The sequence below is a fragment of the Anopheles cruzii genome, chromosome 3 (genome assembly GCF_943734635.1).
Source record: "Anopheles cruzii chromosome 3, idAnoCruzAS_RS32_06, whole genome shotgun sequence".
Lineage (NCBI taxonomy): Eukaryota > Metazoa > Arthropoda > Insecta > Diptera > Culicidae > Anopheles > Anopheles cruzii.
In genome coordinates, this window is record NC_069145.1 from 19,396,274 (window position 1) to 19,417,328 (window position 21,055).

The 21,055-nt window shown below is 49.4% G+C and overlaps 3 protein-coding genes across 3 annotated transcripts; 1 reads left to right on the forward strand and 2 right to left on the reverse strand.

The window, feature by feature from the left end:
- Window positions 1-3,306: 3,306 nt before the first annotated feature.
- Window positions 3,307-5,332, reverse strand: LOC128270004 (protein takeout). Its single transcript, XM_053007407.1, has 5 exons — window positions 5,248-5,332; window positions 4,832-4,950; window positions 3,771-4,026; window positions 3,532-3,684; window positions 3,307-3,455 (listed from the first exon to the last, which is right to left on the reverse strand). The coding sequence occupies exons 1-5, from the start codon at window positions 5,330-5,332 to the stop codon at window positions 3,307-3,309; spliced, it is 762 nt and encodes a 253-aa protein (XP_052863367.1).
- A 2,028-nt stretch (window positions 5,333-7,360) lies between these two features.
- Window positions 7,361-13,493, reverse strand: LOC128272389 (uncharacterized). Its single transcript, XM_053010189.1, has 5 exons — window positions 13,107-13,493; window positions 9,935-10,044; window positions 8,254-8,384; window positions 7,887-8,170; window positions 7,361-7,811 (listed from the first exon to the last, which is right to left on the reverse strand). The coding sequence occupies exons 1-5, from the start codon at window positions 13,177-13,179 to the stop codon at window positions 7,660-7,662; spliced, it is 750 nt and encodes a 249-aa protein (XP_052866149.1). The 5' UTR covers window positions 13,180-13,493; the 3' UTR covers window positions 7,361-7,659.
- A 6,096-nt stretch (window positions 13,494-19,589) lies between these two features.
- LOC128270005 (uncharacterized) lies at window positions 19,590-20,507 on the forward strand. Its single transcript, XM_053007408.1, has 3 exons — window positions 19,590-19,761; window positions 19,840-20,262; window positions 20,356-20,507. The coding sequence occupies exons 1-3, from the start codon at window positions 19,590-19,592 to the stop codon at window positions 20,505-20,507; spliced, it is 747 nt and encodes a 248-aa protein (XP_052863368.1).
- The last annotated feature ends 548 nt before the right edge of the window (window positions 20,508-21,055 follow it).

The window sequence follows — 21,055 nt, forward strand, 5'->3', positions numbered from 1 at the left end:
GATGTGTGGTAATCTTGGCGCGTATGTTTATATACGCCCGGCAAGGGCAGCCAGCGTGAGAGCGAGACACCGGGCGAGAGCCGCTGATAATCTGCGGCGATCGTCGGCATCGGCTCGACGCAAACCGCAAACGTACCGGTTGAGTGACAGAGCGAGAGAGAGATAGAGTGTGTGTGAGGGATGCGGTGGATGCCGTTGCCGGTAGCAACGTGTAGCGGTGACAACCGCACAGCCACATGCCGTCTGACCTACCTGCCTTCCCCCGTTTGGTGGGGCGTTCATCGCTTACGGTGGCGTTGAAGTCTTTCGTTCGCTAGCTACCGTTTGGCGCGCGGCAGCATAGCGCACACACGCGTACGGGCACCAGGTGTTGGACGTCCGGTAGGCCGAATGCAGAAGCTCTGCCGCGAGCGCGAGGGGAGCGGGCGGACGGGAGGGGAAAGAATCACGATCTTGAACCGCGCGCAGCACCGGAGCGGTTAGAACCCTTTGCGAGCCGCTTGAATTCATTAATTTGCTGCCTACGTGGGTCATGGGAGGCTAAATTAATTCACTGACTCCGAACGTTAATCGAGCCTCGGAGTCTTGTTCTAAGCCGTAATGATGCAATTGTGATGCTTGCCGCGGCGTGCCCGTGGATACCATCGGAACGGCGCGGACAAGGTAAGGCAACATGCTGCCCGTGGCTTGTGGAGGGCTAATGTGGCCGCGAATGCAACAAACCGGTACGTGCTCGGGTTACAAACGGTGCTGCTAGAAAGTTCTTGGCTAGAAGTTGGGTTCTGCGACGCACTGGGCTTGAAAATTTCCTTTATCGTTGAAAGGTCGCTCGAGCCGGTAGAGGCTTCGCAGTGCTCAGCGAAAATGCCATCGTATCGTTTGATTAGAATTCGATTACAGAGTGAAATAGATATCGTGAATCACTTTTCGATCAATATCAAATAATTTTTTTTTCATAAAAAACAGTTAAATCGTCAGCAGCTAAAATCGAGTCGCGCACTTGGTTCTTGTTTTTTTACCAGCAAAGAATATTTATGCGAAATAAGTTTATTTCTTAAAAATGAATTGAGTTAGAGGATTTTTACTAGAACCATTAAAATTGATAGGCAGAAGATGCTTGAAAGCTTACCCGAAAGAAGTAATCACATTCAAATTACACCATTAACCATTACCGCCGGATGACGGCGCGAAAGCGTTCAACCACATCAATCTTGTTTGGCAAACAAGCGTTGCGGGCCGTAACGCAATAACTTCCTCTAAATTAGTTTGCCAACAATCAATTCGGCATCCTCACCCCGGTCCGGTTGTTTGTATTTCATCGCGGGATTGACGTCAAAAATTTGCTCTGCTTACTGTACCCGAGTACGGAATGACTAGCCCTGTACGCGCCGTTTGCTGTTCTTCGTCTAGCACAAACAAAGCTCTTAAGACCTCTCCAGATTTAAACGGTTTTCGTGTTCGGTTCAAGCGGTTCGAGCTGGGTTTGCCAAAAAATATGATGACCTTCACAGGAGCCACGTTCGATGCGAAGGTCGAACCATCATCATAGGTCGATGATGAAAGTCAACGGAACGATGAATCAACTCGCGCCGAGATTAAGCAAATCCGTTAACGGCGCAATAATGTTTCGGACTGTGAAACTCGTTCGTAAAAGATAACCTACCGGACGCGTGCATCGAACGGGAGCGATAAGACGAGCCGGAGCGCGACTGGGACCTGTTTGTGGTCGATGGGCGATGAATATTTATGCATCCACTTAAGAGCTGATTGATTCCTACGGACGGTTCGGTTATGAAAACATTGGGTGTTTAGGCATGCAATCTGGGATGCGCTAGATGCACTAAGAGGTATCGAGTGCATCAACTACGATCTGAAGCGTGTGCTTATGTTGAGCATAATTAAATGAACTTCACTGTTGGGCGAGGAACGACGTTAGCATGGAGATTCATTTGATAGTATTAGAACCATGAATTAATTCATGCGGTTTCACAATAGATGACAAAATATCACATTTTTTATGAAATATTTGTTTGGCAGCTACTGTAGGTATACAGTGACATTTAAAATTTTTTTGGTCAAAGTGTAAACAACACCAATTTTAAGCATCTGAAAATGTTGAGTTTTCAGTTTCCTGGTAAAGTGTTTTTGCGGGGAGTACTTCTTCATTACTTCACTATGTACAAAACTGCTCCCGAAAGTCAACGTATTTTAATGAATGTTTGTGGTGCTCTTGCTGAGAGAACGTGTCAGAACGTGTCAGATGTGTCTAAGATCAGGGGCGACCTGGATAGCCAAAACAGTTTTTTGATGAAGAATTGATAGCATTGCTCGATTAGGATGCATGTCAGAGGCTAAAAGAGTTTGCAGAAATGTTAAAAGTATATCCCACGACAGTTTCCAAACGCCTGAGTTCCATGTGGATGATTAGATAAATGAAATATGAAAGGCGTGATGTACTGTGATCTTTGAAAACCTAATGAAGCTCGACATCTCAAAACCAACAAAACGTATTTCGAAAAGGTAGTCAGTATTCGCCAGATGCTGCTTCTTTGGACTATTACTTGTTTCGTTGGATCTCTGATTGGATCACTTCTAAAGATGTGGAGTTCCATCGACACGGAATCGTGGAATTACCTGAAAGAAGGAAGAAAGTAGTAGTTAACGATGGGCAATTCTTTCATTAAAGTTGTTATACCTTGTTTTGTTGTTGTAGTTAGGCCATAATTGTCGAATAAAAAATGCATGAATGAATTCAAAGGCTCAATAATAGAATTCGATCGATCGATCGATCCAATTCGATCTAACCTTTTGGGCGATCTCCATCGATTCATGTTGCCTTGATACATTTTTCTAGTTTGTATTGAATGACCGTAACCTTCAAGAGCGCCTTAAACAAGTCCAACATGCAGCTACAGTAACCAACCGATCCACGTTGTTTACCAAGTGATGTGGAAATTCCGGGGTCACTTACAATGCTAATCGTATTAGCCTTTGGGCCACATTAGGGTCAATTCAATTACTCCAATGCGATTACCGTCCATTGTGTTGTAATACCCTCCAAGATGGTTACCCCCTGAGGGTAACGGTCGCCATTAATACCCTCAATTAATACATGCCTGATGATGAGAAATGTTGACCCATGACCGCCTGATCCATGAACGGGGGTCAAAGAAGGAACGGTTTCGATAGGTCTTTATTGTTGAACATAGTTTAGCGGTACAATAAATAGCAACACACAAAGCAAAGCGGCTCGGGCGTACGATCCTAATCCTACGGGAAGACCGATGATGGACTAGCCATTCGCCGTCAGTCAAGCCACTGCTCGACGGGGATACGATCGAACAGTTGCTGGAGAAAGGCGTGCAAATGCTCGGTCAATTTGCTGCGTAGCTGCGGCTTCATCTCCTTCAGCAACTCCTGGGCGTTCGTGTTGATGAACAAATTCATGGCGGCATCTGGGGGAGAGAGAGAAGCGGGACAAAAGACATCAGCGATGGCGAAAGCGACGAACGCTGGCACAACACTACTCACGGATGATGGCGTTCTGATTCTTGACGTTTTCCACGCCCATCCTAATGTCCTTCACGCTGAAGTCCATCTTGGTCTGCTCGACCGTTAGATAGGTCCGCCCGTCGTCCCCGGTGTACGGTGTCGCTTTGAAGTAGGTCTTGGCCTTCACGCCCTCTGTCACCCCCAGACGAAAAGGAGAAACACGTCAACCGTCAGCCCTGTTCTCTGCCGCGTCTCTGCCGTGTCTTCCTTTCACTTACCGTAGTCTCCCCAGTATTCACCGGCCCCGGAAGCCTGCAGCAGCAGCAGCACCCCGGACGATTGGTACCGTGCGGTCGCCTTAATTTTCGGGATCTCAATCGTCATCTGAAATTGCATGCCGTCAATGTCCGAGCGCACGTTCACGATTGACAGGTTGCTGACGCCGTACGCCTCGATGTTGCGGAAAGCGGCTCGGTAGCCATCGGGGCCCGATCCCAGCGAGATGCTGATCTCATCGACGACGACCGGCTCCACCTAAACGAGGGGCCACATAATCGAATATTAAGAAAGCGGTTCAATCGGAGTGACGAGCTGCGTGACGTCGAGGTGACGGGGGGCTGACTCCGTGACCTACTGACCGACAGCCGAAACCCTTCCTTCCTGCCCGGCAAGGGCAACGTCTCCCGGACAAGCCGGGGGAAGTTTGACAAGAAGGTCAGCAGAACGGCTCATCATCAATTCAGGCCAGGTTCGCCGAGAACGGCGGCGGTGAAACCGACGTGGAACCAACCCCTGTTTCTTTGTGCCATCCAACGGAGCGTTGGGTTCCCGTCGTGATAATTGTTCATTGACTAACTTTGAATTAAGTTCGGAAAGGAAGGGCTTCGCGTGAAGGGATTGGGACTCGCTATTGAGGGCAGTCTTTAGAATACACAACGCCATCGCCCCATTGCATGGCTAATAGATCAATTAAAACAAACTCCACACAGTCGTCGGAAATTAGACTGCCGCGCAAATGACATGATTAGTTCTGCTTACTATTCATAAATCAATAATCGAAGCTACAGCACCGCTGAGAGTCCCTTCGGTGTGTCTCTCATTATTTTCCTTGGGCGCTTATAAGCCTCGACGCTTACATAATACAGAGTTCGTGAGAATCTACGGTATGTGTAATCGGGGCGATGAATGGATACTTTACACGGTCACTATCCTAGCCGAGCTTCCCAACATCCCGTACTAATCTGATCAGAAACTAACGTCCGGTTGGCTCATCGGTGGCCTTAATGGTTCAATTAAATATATGATAGAATTGCAGGCCGCCCTTCAGACCGGTACTTACTTCCACGATGCCGATCTCCGGAATTCCGCGGTGGATGTAGCTCGTCAGCTTGTTGGCCGCGTACCGTAGACATTCGTTCACGTCCGGAGCATCCCGTTCGCACCGGTGCATGTAGTATGCTGCAATCCAAAACAAAAAGTGATCGTTCGCTTAAGCATGAACGGAAGACGTGCTATTTGCGGCTGATCTCTAATTTAAGACATATCCATCACGGCGCGTAACCGTAAAATAAAAAAAACACAATCCGAGCGGCAGGAAGTGGCGAACATAAAAATTCGCCAAAAAACACCCTCGACTTTATGGCGCTCTTTCGTAACGCCGTGTTACGGCGTGCCGTGTTTTGGGCCGTGTGTCTTGGCACTAGAGGGACCAGCTGTAATGATTGACCTCCGCTCGAGTTCCGCTCGTCCACTTACGCACGTCTTCGGAGAGCACTCCCTGGAGGCAGACGACTGCCGCCGCCGCCGCCAGCGCGACCAGCTTCAGAGTCAACGAACGCATTCTTCGTCGTCAGTGGGTCTCTCTTTCTTTGGCCACGCGCGTGCGCCTTTCGACGGGGGCCGGATGGGGGCCTACGTGAGTTTGTTGGACGAAGGAATGGCGCGGCAACCAACGGCGATCACCTCGGGGAGCGCGGTTCTGTGGCCCCGGTACCGGTTAGACGCTGTGCTTCCCGCTATGTCGGTACCGTTGGACGGAATCTGTGTCTGGCCCGAGATTTGCGATGGCGCACGTCGCACGTCGTCGGGATTCCTGCAAGAAGAAGATCATCAACTGTAGGCTTCAGGCTGCTGTGCCGTGTGCATGAAAAGTATTTTCCGACAAAGCACTCGTGGAACTAATATTAATCTAACGATGTCACTCTCGCTCGGTTCCTCACTCAACGAAATGATTCCCTTTTTTGTAGTTAAAACACTGGCCACTATCCTGTCCAGACGATGCATACCGGACGCCACTCTGGGAAAGTAAAAGTGACTGCCACACGATGTGACGTCTGTGATTTCACTTCCGGGAATCGAACCTAAGGTCTAGGGCCGCTCAATCTAGCCGACGACGTCACTAATGCACTTCGGATTCGTTTCACGGAGAAACTTTTTGCTCATTCGGGAGGAAGTCCGTCACTTGGTCGCACTGTCGCACCGTCGTCGCGATCGCTAATCACGATCTTCACGGGGCTTTACACTACACGAAGTCAGGGCGTCAGGCGAAGAAACTGCCACGGAAGAAACTGTTCAACTTACTGAAACTGCACACGGTTCTGCGGGTTGTCCAGACGCTGTCCTCTGCGCTCGGTGGCTAGCACGTGAATACACCTCTCAAGACGACCGAATGTTTGCTTTATCTACTTTCTTTTCGCGCAGAGTGCGGCCGCAAGAGTGGCCACCCGCCGAAGAAGGAGCCGAGCGGCAGCTCAACGGTTCGTTGCTTCTTCCGCTGCCGGCCGCTGCGATGCTGCCCTCTAAGAGCCACTTTCTCCGTACTCAGCGCAGGCGCTCTCCGTTGGGAGGTCGGTTGCGCCTACGAGGTTGACCACCAATTTATTGTTTCCCGCACGCCCCATCGGTGGAGCTTTTCTATTGTGGTGAAGCTTTTTATGGGAGCTTTGCAGGGTTGGCTTCGATGGTGTGAGGTAGGAGAATATGGCGCGAATTTGGACATTTGTTCCCAGGCGAAGTGAAGCAGGTTTTGGGCGAGGTTTAGGAGGCGTCCTTTCGGAAAATCGGGGTTCAATATCGCACCTGATTATTAATGATTATCTCGATAGATGGCTTTAGTGATCTCGAGAAGTGTCGATCGTACAGTTTCAAGTTTATGCTCGTTTCATTGCTGTCACTTCACACTAAAAAACATTCTAAAAAATTAGTCCGGCCCTTGCTCTCAGCGATTATCACCTTTTTCGCGCATTGCAAAACTTCCTGAGTAATAAGAAATTGAAATCAAGAGAAGATGGTCTATTTCCACCATCTTCTCTTGATTGTCAACCATAAGAAGAAATGTTTCCAGGAGAGAGGCATTATGAACCTTAAAAAGGGACGGCAACAAAACGGTGCATGTTTGACGCAAATTGGACCATCATAATCATCTTAAAAAAAAGTTTTGAAACTCACGCAAAAACAATAGATTTCTTTCTAGCCAAGCTAATTTTTTCTGATATGGTTGCTGTTGACTTTTTGATGCTTCCTAAGGCCTAAGGCTAAGGTCAAGCAATGACGTATCTTAACAGTAATGTAGCAAAAAAATGTCTACAAAATTGTTTGCTTAGGAGTTTTACATCGGATTACTCATACTGATTTGGATGGTGATTGTATCGTCAAAAGGATTGTTCAAAAGCAATTGAATGTTTTTTCGAGGGAATAATGACCTATCCACCGATCGAAACTTCGACATTTTGCACAAGGTCTCTTTCGCGAGTCGTCGCAAGACAGAAACTGCGAACCGAGCTCTTCCGTCGTCTATAATTTTCAGTTCCTTCCGCGAATTAACAAAACCGTTTTATTACAGAAAAGTTTCTTTTTATTTCCATCATTTGTACTGCATATAAATGTCAGATGTGTTACAAAATGGTACGGCTCTCCTTGGGTGCAGTTTCGCTCGCCGGGGCTCGCCAATCAACCGGACCGGCCTTCTTATTTGAAATCCACTCCGTGTCGCGAGGGCGACTAGGCGTCACCACCATTTCGTTCGATTTTGCTCCTCTGCCCATCTCACGCTTTCTAGCCAACCGCCTTAGGAAAATGTAAAAGTACTGCACATGCGGGAATTCGGGCCTTAACACTAAACAGCGGGTATCACAAAGTGCCTTCACCAATCGGGTCAACGCGACGGCCTTAGTCCACAAGGAAGAAGTGAATCGGGACGTTGTCGAGCAGCTGGTTGGCGATGCCGGTGAATTCACCGGAAAGCTTCTTCTGGAGCTGTGGCTGCAGTGCGCGCAACACTTCGTGGCCGTTCTCCTTCAGGAAGAGGTTGGTGGCTTCCGCTGGAAATCGAGAGAGACAGAGAGAGGGAGCGATTACGTGAGGCCACCAATGCCACAGCCATAAAGGAAACTCACTCAGGATGCGGTTGTTGTTGAAGATCTTCGACACGCTCAGACGCGGCTTCTTGATCGCCAGGTTGAGATCGAGCTTCTCCACGCGCAGATGCGTTCCGGTCGGCTTTTCGCTCGTCGACACCAGGCCCTTGACCTCGGCGGTCACACCATCGAACACGGCATCGAAATCACCGGAACCGCTGGCAGGAATGATGATCAGCACGCCGCTGCTGGTGTACTTGGCGTGGATCTGCAGCCGCGGGATGGTGAGCCGGGCCTCGAATGGCTTGTTGCCGTCGACAAGTCTGTGGCGGAAACGTTCGATCGAAAGCAAAACATATTTCATTGATCTTTGGACACCCATCCTCAAGGCGGGGCGGCAACCTACTTGATCGAGCGCACGGTGAAATTGCTGGCACCGAACACTTCCATGTTCTTCAGGTTGATCCGGTATCCTTGAGGTCCGCCGGTCAGCTGCAGTGACAGCTGATCCATCACGAACGGCTCTACCGAGGGTAGCTGTACGGGGGAAAATCCAAACGGAAACGGAAGCGCGTTAGACAATCGGAAGGAGGTGCGTCTAATGTCTAATAACACACTGATCGCAAGGCCAACGGCAGGCAGTCTTTCGGCCGGCGCTAATGGACCCGCGCAAATTGCGGCACGCACAACAATGAGGAAAACATTAAGGGTGTGCCAAATCGTCAAGTGCCAAGCCTTTCGCCGTCGCCGCGGTCCATAACAGTAATTAATCCTTGCGTTAATGCTCGCTATCCACTCCGGCCGGCTCCCGGTTGGGTTGTAAATTTTAATTTGATTATTCGCGCGCGGTGGTCGTTAAGAGAGCACCAGCACCAAGAGCAAGGTTCAAGATGGACGCGGTGTCACGGTGACACACACCGGCGAGGATTAACTATCGGAGACCGGCCAAGACCGGTTCACCGGCTGAGTGGAAGATAATTGCCGGGCAAATTTGTGTTCGTGTCCAATCGGCTCACCGGCCGATCGGTTAAGACGGAAGAGTCGCTTCCGAGCCACTCGAGTAAGGCTGAATCTCCGCACACACACACACACAGACCCCTTGACCATCGCGCTCCACGGGCCCCGGACGCCATTGACACTGAACTCGTGAAGGTTACGGTGATGGGTTTTTCGACGATTCGGGTTTTCGGGTGGCCACCGATTTTCGGTCTTCGTTTACTTCATATTTACTTTATTTGTTTGATTGTTTACATTGTTTCTTCCTCTTCGCGTGCTGCTCCGATATTAACGGCGTGTGGCGTTACGTAACGCCTTACGGTGTGGCCTTGAGGAGGGCACGCCCGGCGGGGCGTGAAGGGTAACGCGAACCAAATTAGGATGATGGTGGCAAGAACTGCAATCGGCCGATTCGCTGTTTCGTGCCCGTGCTCGAATTTTGAGTGAAAGTGATTGGTTTTTTATGGTCTGTTTTTTCATGTTGGAATATTTTTAGGGGCTGGACAAAATGATTCTGGTCGAAGACCGTCGACTCGAGCGTCTCGTGATCCAGGATCATACCGCTCTGTAGCCTCTTGTTTTGTCACAGGATCATGGTGATAGACCAAAGTTTCATCCCATGGCTTGTACAAACATGTTTAAATTCAACAAGCCATCTTTTTACTGTATTGTTTGAAGGCGAAGAGTCCTTATATACTTTCAACATTCGGTAATGAATTTCCTTTGCTTTTAAACCCTTCAAAGAAAATTCAATCACTGCACTATACTTGATTTTTTCTATTGTAAAAACTACTAGACACGTCGGTACTAAATGGTTTGTAAACAATGAACGTTCATATGAAGAGTGTACCAATATAACCAAATAAATTAGGTTAGCAGCAGCGCTCTCTATTATTGAAGCTCAAAACTTATTGACAATAAAAAGAACCACATTCAGCAATCTGGTACAGAAAACAAAACTGCCACATGTGTCTTAAGTTAATCTCATTTGATTTAGATTAGAAGTTACCTATTAAGTAAACCTGATAAATACCACCCGTTCCGTTCTTCTAAGATTAAAAAAACCGAATGGTCTCGGTCCGGGTGCTTACCTTAATCTCGGGGATGCCCCTGGCCAGATAGGGTCGCAAGTGTTGCAGCGATCCCTTGAGGCAATCCGTCAGCTCCGGATCCGACCGGCGGCACTGTTTGATGTAGGGCGCTGTGAACGAAACCGAAATTTGCAAGTTAAATCAATTCAAATGCATGTTAAGGAAACGAAAAGTGTGACCATCGGGTGCTGTACTGATAGTGGTAATGGCTTCGATTCTTTCCCAGACCCGGCCAGAGCAGGTCTGAGGCATTGGAAAACCAATAAACAGTTTGTTTACACCCCAACGGTGTGCAGACAAACATGTGGAGCTGTGTCGGACCGACAAGATCGGATCGGATGCACGTCAAGGTCGGTCCGAAAGTGTAATGACTTGTGCTGGGAATGGCGATCCGCCTTCCTAACTTCGATTGCAGACGTGTGCATCACGAAACACGCTCAAACCAGTACCAGAAAAGGTGGAGCAGCCTCACGTCCACTCCACTCCACCAAAACCGGTCTTCCCATTGCGCTCAGAACGTTCCTCAGGTGCCGCGCAACGGCGTTGGGGCAACCGTCCCTAGCGGTGACGAAACTCGGCGTCCGAAGAAGTGATGCAAACGCCTCGTACTTCCATTCTGGTGCACCTTGCCGTAAGCCCTGCAGCTGCCCCCAAAACTGCACCGCACACAACGCAACCCAAAATCCCAACGCACTCCGTCTCGAAGCGCTCTCCCTAATGAGAGCCGTAGCCCGGACCGTATTTCGTCGACATGTAAGGTCGACGGCAGTGAAGTCACTTGTTGGCTCGTAAATCTCAAGTTTAAGCACAAATAATGGGGCGGCGTTGCCTAATCTCTAGCATTAAAGCTCGCGAACCGCATGCGTCAGCGCCTGGGCCGGTCCGGCCAGGGCGACACACGAAGACGTTCCGTGGAGTTCGAATGGCCGCCCAGTCAAGGACCGCTCGAGCTGTTTAGCGGGTAAATACCATTTGCTGGGGCAAGCATTAGCTTAACCCCGCCAACGGTTTGGGGCCAACTGGCGCAACGTGTGCCGGGTTGTGGCCGGGGCCGGTTCGCGGTTCGCCAAGTTTTTGGGGCCGATGCCGAAAGTAACCACCGAGCTCCTACTGATCCGAGTCCAAAGGCTGCGACTTTCGAAGGACTTTAAGCCTCGCGGACGGGATTCCGATGCAATGAGCGTAAACCTGGCAGTGTCTAATAATGATTTCATGGCCAACAAGCGACTTGCTTCGTCTGCGAAGCAACTTTCGACACTTTCCTTTGCTTATCCTATTACATTTCGCAGTCGGCAATAGGTTCGACAGAAGTGGATCAACGGGCAGCACCACTGTGATTGGATTGTGTGAGTCCGGAGTTTGAGTTAGCAATCCGGTGTTTGTTCGTTGCTCATTCAACCTTCCAGAGTACACGGATCACCTAGTCTAATGCGCCATTAATCCAAGACTCTACCGTGAACGATGATGATCCACAAAGGTTTTCCTTCACGAAGGTGTGACATTGGCAGGGCTCTCGGCTAAAACCTATTTCACACCCTATTAGTGGCACGATGCATGATGCAGCAGAATCGATTGAACCGTACTTCCCACAGAAACCGGAACCATCCGGCGCGAGGATGTTGAGAGCAAAAACGAGGCCCCCGGTCGGGTATTTCTTTCATTAGAATTTCCAATTACTTCGAGCACCTCGGCAGCGAACTAATCGGGTTATGGACCATTGAAGGCGCATTGCAAAAAAAGCGGGGGGTGATCTCCCACAGTGAAAAACTACAAATCGGGTTCAGATTAAAAACAATCATGGGAACCACCTCATACGCTGATGGCGTAACAGCGTCTCGGGGCCCCGGGTGAATCGTTAGCGACGCTGCGCGATTTTCTTTCCGTGACCTTCCGGAGCAATCAATCGTTTCGGCGGGGGGACGGAGCGACCTTCAAGAGATCGTCCAACGACACCCGGTCAGGGACTCGGGCTCTGGGTGCGCTGACGCACACTGCGCGGCATTGACCCACTGACACTTCATTAGGCTCGACACTTCAAGAAGCGTGCGCGCACGGCGAGAGTGAAATAATGAAGCGCAAGTGATCGTCCGCGTCCGCTGGCCCCGCGATGTCTAAGGGCCGGCCAGGTCGACTCATAAAAGCCCAGCTCTGTTGGAAGTCCATCATCGCACCGCCGGTGACATCTTTGGGACCGCTGATGGACACTACATGGAGCCCGACCCGACGTCAACCCAGGGAATGGTCATAAAATGTTGCGCTTCCAGGTGGCGTGGCGGATTAAGAATTCAGCGCAGGTGCGATCGAGATGGAGTTCCGATAGACCCACAGCGTTCGCAATGCAGGCAAAGGTTACTTCCTGTGCGCATCGGGGATTCTCACGGCACCCCGAGCGTGGTCTACTCCCGGTCTATGGTCTTACGTCAGTAAAGATGAAACACACCCGCAAATTGCAGCACACCGGCAGCTGCAGTTGCAATTGCGTGCGTTGCGTTGTGGTCTGGTGCAATTACGAGTGGAATTGTTTTCCGGCCCGGGTGCTCTCGGGCGGCTCTGGAGAGTTGGCACAAGTGCCATCGAATGGGGGACCTCTTGTCGCGTCTTTGGTGCGTCGTGTTGGGTTGCTAGACGCCGGACACCGGACGACGTTGCCAACCCCATGATTCATGGGTGCCCAACCAAACGACCAGGGCATATGGCTTCGAAAGGGCCCTCCGGGGGATGCATTGCATAACGGTTCGGTTGAGCAAAGATAAAACTGCAGTTTCATTATGAGCACTAATGGAACGGGCGTGCAGCACTTTAATAAGTGCGCTTTAATGTGTGTTGACGAGTTATGCTTGGCGCGGAAGTGTATCGAAACACTTTCGTTTGCAAGTTTGCCAACGGAAAGCACGTTCTGGTGTCCCGCATCGAAATGCCTAATAAGGTCCCACGAAGCTACCCGGTTTGACATGCGGAGCGAATCCGATTGCGACCTCGCACCGGAAGGTTGCAACTGCAAAGCTTATGGAAAGAAAAGATACGCTCCATAATCGATCGAACGGTTGACCCCGGACTGCCCTGTAAAGGGCCGCTCTGATCTGCCACGTGTCAGTGAGGACACTCCAATCTGGACATCACGATAAACACCACGTACGCCACCACGCGGTGGGGTTAAATTATGTTTACTTACGAATTTCCTGCCCCACAGCGAGACCCGCGATGCAGACCAGCGCACCAATGGCGACGACGGTGAACTTCAGCATGGTGTCGTTAGTTATGTGCCGGAACAGGGACAACGCACAAAAATTTACAATCACCAACCGGGAGGGGCCACTCTAAACTTCAAGCCGGACGTGCGGACGGGGCCCTTTCTGGCGGTTGTGGATTGTTTTCAATTGAATTATGTTGACACTTCCTATATCAGTGCGTTTCGCTTTCTACCGAGTCTCACTTCACTTTCGGTCACCGCACGCAATTGGCACTAAACCACTGGTTTGGAGGGTTGATGTTTGCAAAACACACTTCTGGTGGTGCGGTGTTCTGTTTGTTTGTTTGTTTTGCTGTCGAAAGAGCGCGGTGTCTCGAGAATGGCGGACGTCCGCGATCGGCAGGCTCGCAGTAACGTGTGAGGATCGCCGTGCCGTGGCGCAGCTCTTTTAATGATTCGCGCCGGGGCGGGGGGCCGAGTCGGTCCGGTGCCACTATGGGGAAGTTGTGTGGGACAGGCGGACATACGGGGCGTTAGGAGGAAACTACGGACGTTAGGAAGAATCTAGCGAACATTTACAACAATTTACTAGAAATCATTTTAAGTTACCTAAATTTTAATTGTAATGCTTGGTTTAGTTGCAGAATGCCGCAGAATATATTTCCTGCATTACTAAAGTTGATGAACAGTACTTTTTCGTGAGTAGTTTTTTTTCATGATGTATAACATAGGTACATAACCGTTACAGAACTGTGCTAACGATCGCGTTAATGAAGCTGATAAAAGTTTGTTTTAAAGTGTAATTTTTATCACTTTTTCGACTTTGACTGATCGGATCGCTCTTAACTAACTTATCTATTTTAAGAAAATATAACTCAAAACCTCATTTTTTAAGTTGTTTTGTGACCGCCTATTTCCCCATAGTGCGGTGCCGTTTCATGGGCGCGACTCGGTGGCTGATGTCGCTCTTCGATGCCGCCGGGACGTTTGGGAGATAAGTGTCCATAAATTTCCATTAGCAGGAGCAAAAACAAATTCGGTTCTCGATGCTTAGTGTAAATAGAAGGGATAGGAAAAAAACTTGTTTGATAATTTATGTGTTTGATAGTCAATGTGTTTGCTTCTTTTTTAAATAATTTATTTTGCACTAGAGCAAGGTCCTACCGCATTACAATCTACCGAAATTCGGGGAACCCAAAGATTTTTTTAACGAGCACAGACAATGATTTACCATTCTTTGGTGGAAATGTTGGAAAAAAAAAATCAAACATGGAGGTTCTGGTTTTCCTTCTATTTCGACAATGTTTAACAGTAAAAGTATGTTTTAGTTTTAGCTCGCTCTTCGCCTAGCTGCCTGTGCCATTAAAGTGCATTAACGGCGCTACATCCTCTTGTCCTTAACATTCGGTAATTAATCAACATTGCGCAACTGGGGAAAACCGAATTAATCAAAAAATATGTTTCATGCTGTTTCATGCGTCATGTTGACTGGTTGATGTCCGTTGGGTTTTAATGGTGCAGTAACCCACCGCTGCGTGCAATAAATGCCAGCCACGTGGCACTGGGTCAGCAATTACTGACCGGAAGCAGTACGCCCCTAGTAATGCCGAAACCGAAGAAAAGAGATGCGTCGTTGAAGGTGAAGCAAAGCTGCATTTGAGCACGCAGAACACGGAGAACAGACCGGACCGGACCGGATTTCTAACCGGAGACGCGATAGAATTTACGCGATTTCGACCACCCATCCGATGTGTGGCAGATGAAAGTGAAGGTTCAATGCTATCGAGCCGGGCGAACCGTAGGCCAGCAGAGACACGCGAACCGCCGCTTCATTTCGCTCTTTTTATTGTTTCACCGGCCGGCCGTCTAGCGTGGCGCATGGCCGGCGGGAGTCCTTGTGGCGTCGTAGCGTGCCAGCGCGTCCGAAACCCGGTCGAAAGAGTCTATTTTCGCTCCGTCTATCCGCTATCGCTATGCTGTTGAATGATTAATAAGCACGGCCACCACGGCCGGGCGCTAGATTTTACAATGTTTTTGGCTACAAATTAGCAATTCTTGAAAAGGAAGAAAATCAAAAGCGTTCTAATGGCGTCGGTGATGGGTTGCCATCAGGCGCCATCAGATTGCTCTGGGAACCCCCTATAAACGTGGTGCTCGGTCCTTCCAGTTGCTAGCATCAATGTAGCGCCAATGCACCACCGTCGTCTGGTGGTTTATTGGCATCCTTAGCCAACATTTGGGGTTGATAGTAGCCCAATCCCGCCATCAAACGCCGAACCATCGACAGCGACCGTAAAGCAGGGTTTGCAAATTGGCCCGATGAATACATAATTACACGGCTTCCACTTCCTATACAATCTGTCGGCTGGCCAGTCAAAGGGTGCACCCCTTTGACGGTGACCGAATCACTCAACATTCGGCACCGGCAGCCCCAAGGTAGCAGAATCTCTCGTGAAATTGCTTTAAACGAGCCACCGAAATCCATTTCGGGCGATTATTGAAATTAATTTCGATCTCGTCGAGATACTGAGGCAAAGATCAAGATCAATGTCTAGTGCAGTGCCTCTTGGGATGTGAATGGAGGCGAGCGGTTGATCGAGATGTTCATCCTTCGCCTCGACGACGACGCGCGCTAAGCCGTCGGTTAATCGCGTGAAATGTGGTGGTGCTTCAAATCAATTGTCCAAGGTTTCTGCCGAGCCCGCCGAGCGTGCCCGAATGGCGTTAACCAATTTTAACACATTTACATCAAGCTGTGCGAACTGTGCCTCAGGCCCTCGAAGTGCCACCATTAGGGTGCGACTTAGAAGAGCGCGGCCACCGTTGTGGCGCTGAAGGACACAAAACAGCAGGACGAGTTATTTCGGGGTTGCCATAAATGATGCTTTTAGGTGCATTAATATTCCTTGTGCATGGTTATTACTAATTAAAATTTAAGCCGTTCATCAATTATGGAAATATTGACCGAATCATGATCGGATACTTTCAATCGGAGGGTAATTTGCAATATTAAATTATAAGCAGTAATTATAAAGAGTTTCGGTTTGGAAAGGGTAAAGCCATAAATGCCTACCCGCATTTATGGCTCGTCAGAACATCAGACATCAGATAAAAATTGTATAAATAAAACAATACACTGTTCTTATTTTCAGGAAAAATTATACTTGTCTTAAGCAGAGTGAGAAGGTTTGAACCCCACAAATTAAGCTGAATGGGATCCAAAACGCAAAAGTTATTCATGTTTTACTTAACCCCCAAGGCCAGTAGAAGGCCCCCTTGAAACACTAAAAATTCCCCACAACATCGCGGACACGCTTTTATGAAAGCTTCTTTCGTTCAAAAGCATTACACCGCGCCGACGAAGCTTTCCACGTGCGGTACGCGTGGCCGTGCTTTACACCGCCAAACGCTGTAGCTATACGGCGTCTTGCGTGTTGCGAAAGTCTTGTAGCGGCTTTCGCGTATGAATCTCTCTCCCGCCTTACGCTTTTGCGATCGCGCATTCGTTTTGGTCGCCGTTTTGGACCGCAACATTCGCTAGTCGCGCGCCAAACGATAAACATCAACACACCCGGCGTCGTCGTCTTCGTCATTCGAGCGGAGCGGAACAGCTTCACTTTCGGCACCCCAGCTTCGTTTCCCAGCGGTCGTTCCAGCGAATCCGTGCCCGCGATTTCGTCTCGGTGGTGCTTCAGTGACACAAACCATTTTACGATCAGCATCAGGAGCAAGGTAAATGTATTGTGGGGTATCGAGTGCCGAATCGGCTGCGGAGGGTCCAAATCCTATTCGCCCGCCACTAAACTGGCGCCAACGGAAGTGCATTCGGTGCAGCGGAGAATGGAGTAGAAGTTGCAGCACACTCGGCGGGCGGGCAACCGTTTGACGTGAAACTCGTTTTTGTGTGTTGCGTGCGCCCTATGCTGGGCCGTTCTGCAAGCCGCCACGGTACAGTCGATGATCTTTCCGTGGCGAAGCATCGCGAGTGTCCTTCGGTGGCCGATTCAAATGTGTGCCAAGGAAATTTGAATGTTGTTAGCTCTTTCGTTTGTGAAAACGCGTTTGCGTGCGTCACGAGGCCTTTCTTTTTTTGGGGATTACCAAACGTTAGAATACTTTGTTTCAGAGAAGCAAAGGTTTTTGGGGCTAAAGGTGCAGCTTTACCATACAATTTAACGAATGCGCATATCCGATGAAGCAATCAGCCTCTCCCTTTTATTTTCTACGAAGCCAGATGGCAGCCCCAACACGTGTTGCGCTTAGTCACACCCACGATGTGGACAGTTCCTGCACGCTTTTGTGGGCGCGAATGGCGCGATCCTCTTTATCGATCGCGGTGCGCTGCATCGATTCGCGCAAGGCCACGAGCAACATGGCGCATCGATCACCAGCGTTGCGATTGCAGAAAACATAGCGGCGGCGGCGGCGGCCGTTAGAGTTGGTGAACACATTAACGAAATCGCCATCATTTGCTACACTTTTCCACGGGCGTTCGAAATGTTGCACCTTCGTTCGGTCGCTCTTGTCCAGCTCGAAAATGGCAATGGCGATTGTGTGCCAATGTTGCAATTGGAAACGGCGCTAACCAACCCGAAACCGTCGAATATTTCTCAAGCAAACAAATCGATAAGTAATGAGCCCCGAGCTGATCAATAAATTTGTTGGAAAGCCGAAGACACCGACCGATAACGTAACGATCTGCACGAAGCACGTGCCAGTGTATAGCCGACGGCCCAGATCGTCGACCGGCTTTCTTTCGATTCTATCGGCCCGTCTTCGGTGGTCAACTGCTGTTATGCTGTCATCGCCGATGCAGACCCAAACCTGCCCATCCTGCGGCATTTCGGGTGTTATGCGATGCGCCACGGGTAAACATAACCCCACCCCAAACCCCGGCCTTACATAGGCCCGCGGTCGCGGTCAGTGCCGCGGAATCGGTGGTGGCATCTCGCAACGCTTGCCACCGAATTATTCGAATGCCGAGCGTATATAATTAGGCCGGCTTTTACGTGAATGCTGCGTTCGGTGGGTTAGGAGGATTGTTTATTGGCGAGTTTAAGGTTTTTGGCGCTTGCTGTGAGCTTTGGAGGCTATGTTTTTGGATCAATAATGATGCGTTTACCTTATCAACTGGCCAAACTGTGATCATCGTGAGTCTGAACGGGTGTGGACCCCACCATCTCTTTCGATGTTTCGTGTTAGATGTTGTTAGGGGCCACATAGTCGTGTCGGGCGAAGGTAAACGACACGAGAAAAGCACTTGCACTTGAACGATTCGCACCGACGGCCAATTGCTGTCGGCCCGTTACCTATTGCCTCATAATGTGGTTTTCGTTGCATAACGACACCGCTCGATGCCCCGGTGATGTTCACCGCTTCGGTCGGTGTGAAGGTTGACACAGTGTTGGTTTTACTCCCCCAGCATCCCGTAATGCTGCCCGTGAAGTACCTGTAGCCCGGTGATCATTATCACCATTATCGACCCATTCGAAGCTTCTCACGCGCAGTCATTGTAGTTTGGCTTAATTTGTTTCGGTCGGGTTTAGGCATACGATCGGTGGCTACCGGTTCCGGAGCATGGTAGAGATCCGTTGAATAAACATTGCATTTGCCTGGCGGTTGGTGGTGCGCCAAGGTCGACGCGAATCTGCGCAGACTTGTTTTCCCGGACGCCGTCGGTCTCGTGGGGTCGGTGAGGAAACATTCCACGGTGCACAGGTTAACGGCGGGCAAAGAGAGTGTCTTGGCGGCACTTGCCCACGTCTTGCGCCGTAGATTGAAATGCTAATGTGTCACTGTGGCTTGTTGCAACATAATCGTGCCGGTTCGTGCCGCATACGCCCGAACTCGAGCCACAGCAGCCGGTTGGAAGCCACATGTCGGGAGAGTAAGTTCAATCATGTATCGACATGGGCTACAATCTTGATAATGATTCCATTTTTATGTGGAAAATAGTGACTTTTTGTGGAGGTTGAGCTTTTCATTTACCTACCCACTAATGGATGGGATGGTTTCTTTTGCAAATAAGCTTAATAGTTTTGAAAGCCTAAATGCCTCTGATAAATCCTTTCCAATCCAACTGTTACTCGTTACATGACGATAAATAATACGGGAAAGAATGACGAAATTGTTTAAAATGGATCTATTTAATTAACCGTCTTGGTAATTTATGTCATGGTTTTTTTCAACGCCTCTACGCCATTGTGGAAAACTCCGTTGAATAATCAGGAATAGGGAAGCTAAGATTTATTGTAAAAACGAACCTTAAAAAACCAGAATGGTTGTAATTAGCTTATGACAAACATATACTCGTAAAGCTTTCACAGTTTACCTTGACACTCACGACCATAAACACCCTCCAACAGCCATAAGAAAACAGTTTTGGGAGAAAAAAACGAAGGTCCCTGTAAATTAACTTACTAATCAAGTTTTACGTCATTTTAGGGCGACCCAAAAAACATAGAAATGGGCGGCTCAAGGCTCCATCTGCTGCTAATGCTGGTGGCCACCGCGATCCAACTGGGCGCTGCGCAGCGAGACGTGTTCCGATTGTTTTCCAACTGCCGCTACGGAAAGCCGAGCTTTGATCCGTGCATCAAAAAGGCTTTCAACGCGCTGCGGCCATGGTTTAAGACGGGTAGGCTTTGGGCGAAACACTCTCCCGGAGGGCAATGAGTAGCATCTTTCTCTCCCTCTCTCTATCCGTTTTTCGTAGGTCTGCCAGAATTCAACGTGGCACCCTTCGATCCACACCGGGCCGAGTATATCGAGCAGCGGCGCGGCGACATAGGAGGCCTCGGAGGCTACAGGCTGCTCCTGACGAACGTGTCCGAGTACGGCTGGTCACAGTCCGAGGTGACAAAATATCGCACCGAACCGAAGCACAATCGAATCGTGTACTCGCAGTACTTCCCGGAGAAATCGCTCGACGGAAGCTACGACTTTAAGGCGAAGATTCTGAAGCTACCGCGACACACGCACGGTATCTGGAACCTGACCCTGTACGACTACAGCCAGACCACCACCGTCACGCGGATCGGTGGTCCCGGTGGACTGCTGAAGGTGCGCGTGGAGATCGACAAAATCGGCGACATGAAGCTGCACATCTCGGACCTGTTTGGTGGAGTCAAAATTATAGGTTAGTAGGTCGCACGAGGCGACTCCTCGCGTGGCTCTAAGGTTACTGCGGATCGGTCGGTGTTTATATCTTTCGTTTCCTTCTCGCGCGCAGAGTCCGTGGCGGACTTCTTCATCAACACGATGTGGCAGCCGGGTTTCCCCTTCCTGAAGCCACTGATCAACGATCTGGTGAGCGTCGCTTTCACCGACATCTTCAACGAGTCCTTCCGGCACTTCCCGCTGGACGAAGTGATACGAAGCTAGTGCCTGAAGCAGGAACGCAACCCCCCGAATCTCTTGTGATAAGCTTTACTGTTACTGTACTCCATTTTGAGTAATACAATCTCCCAGGAACCCAGAGAAGGCGTTTGCAATTTTTGAGGTATTTCAAACACATACACATACAGTGGTTTATTGTCCGGTATTTACACACTCGCCCCGTACCGACATAACCGCATCCGGTCTTTGGTCGTTCTTCTTGTTCCTGTGTTCCTTAGGTAGATCTAAATTGATCTATTCGCTCTCCCTTGCCCTCTCTCTCTCTGTGATCGGGGGTCCTGGTTAAGTGTAATTGAAAACCTTCGCTCCAGTTTATTGTCGCTGTCGAGAACCTGAATGTTTGAGTTGCGTGAGGGTTGATTTTTGCGTTCGGGATTATAGTTTGTAGCTAACAAGAACAACATCGAACCTCCTCCGTGCCAGTGACTCTCTAAATTCCAGTAAATCCACAAACATCGAAGAACCAACAAGGTGCCCTCGTGGGGGCACTACCTCATTCCAGACTAGAACTTTCATAAATAATCTCCAACAAC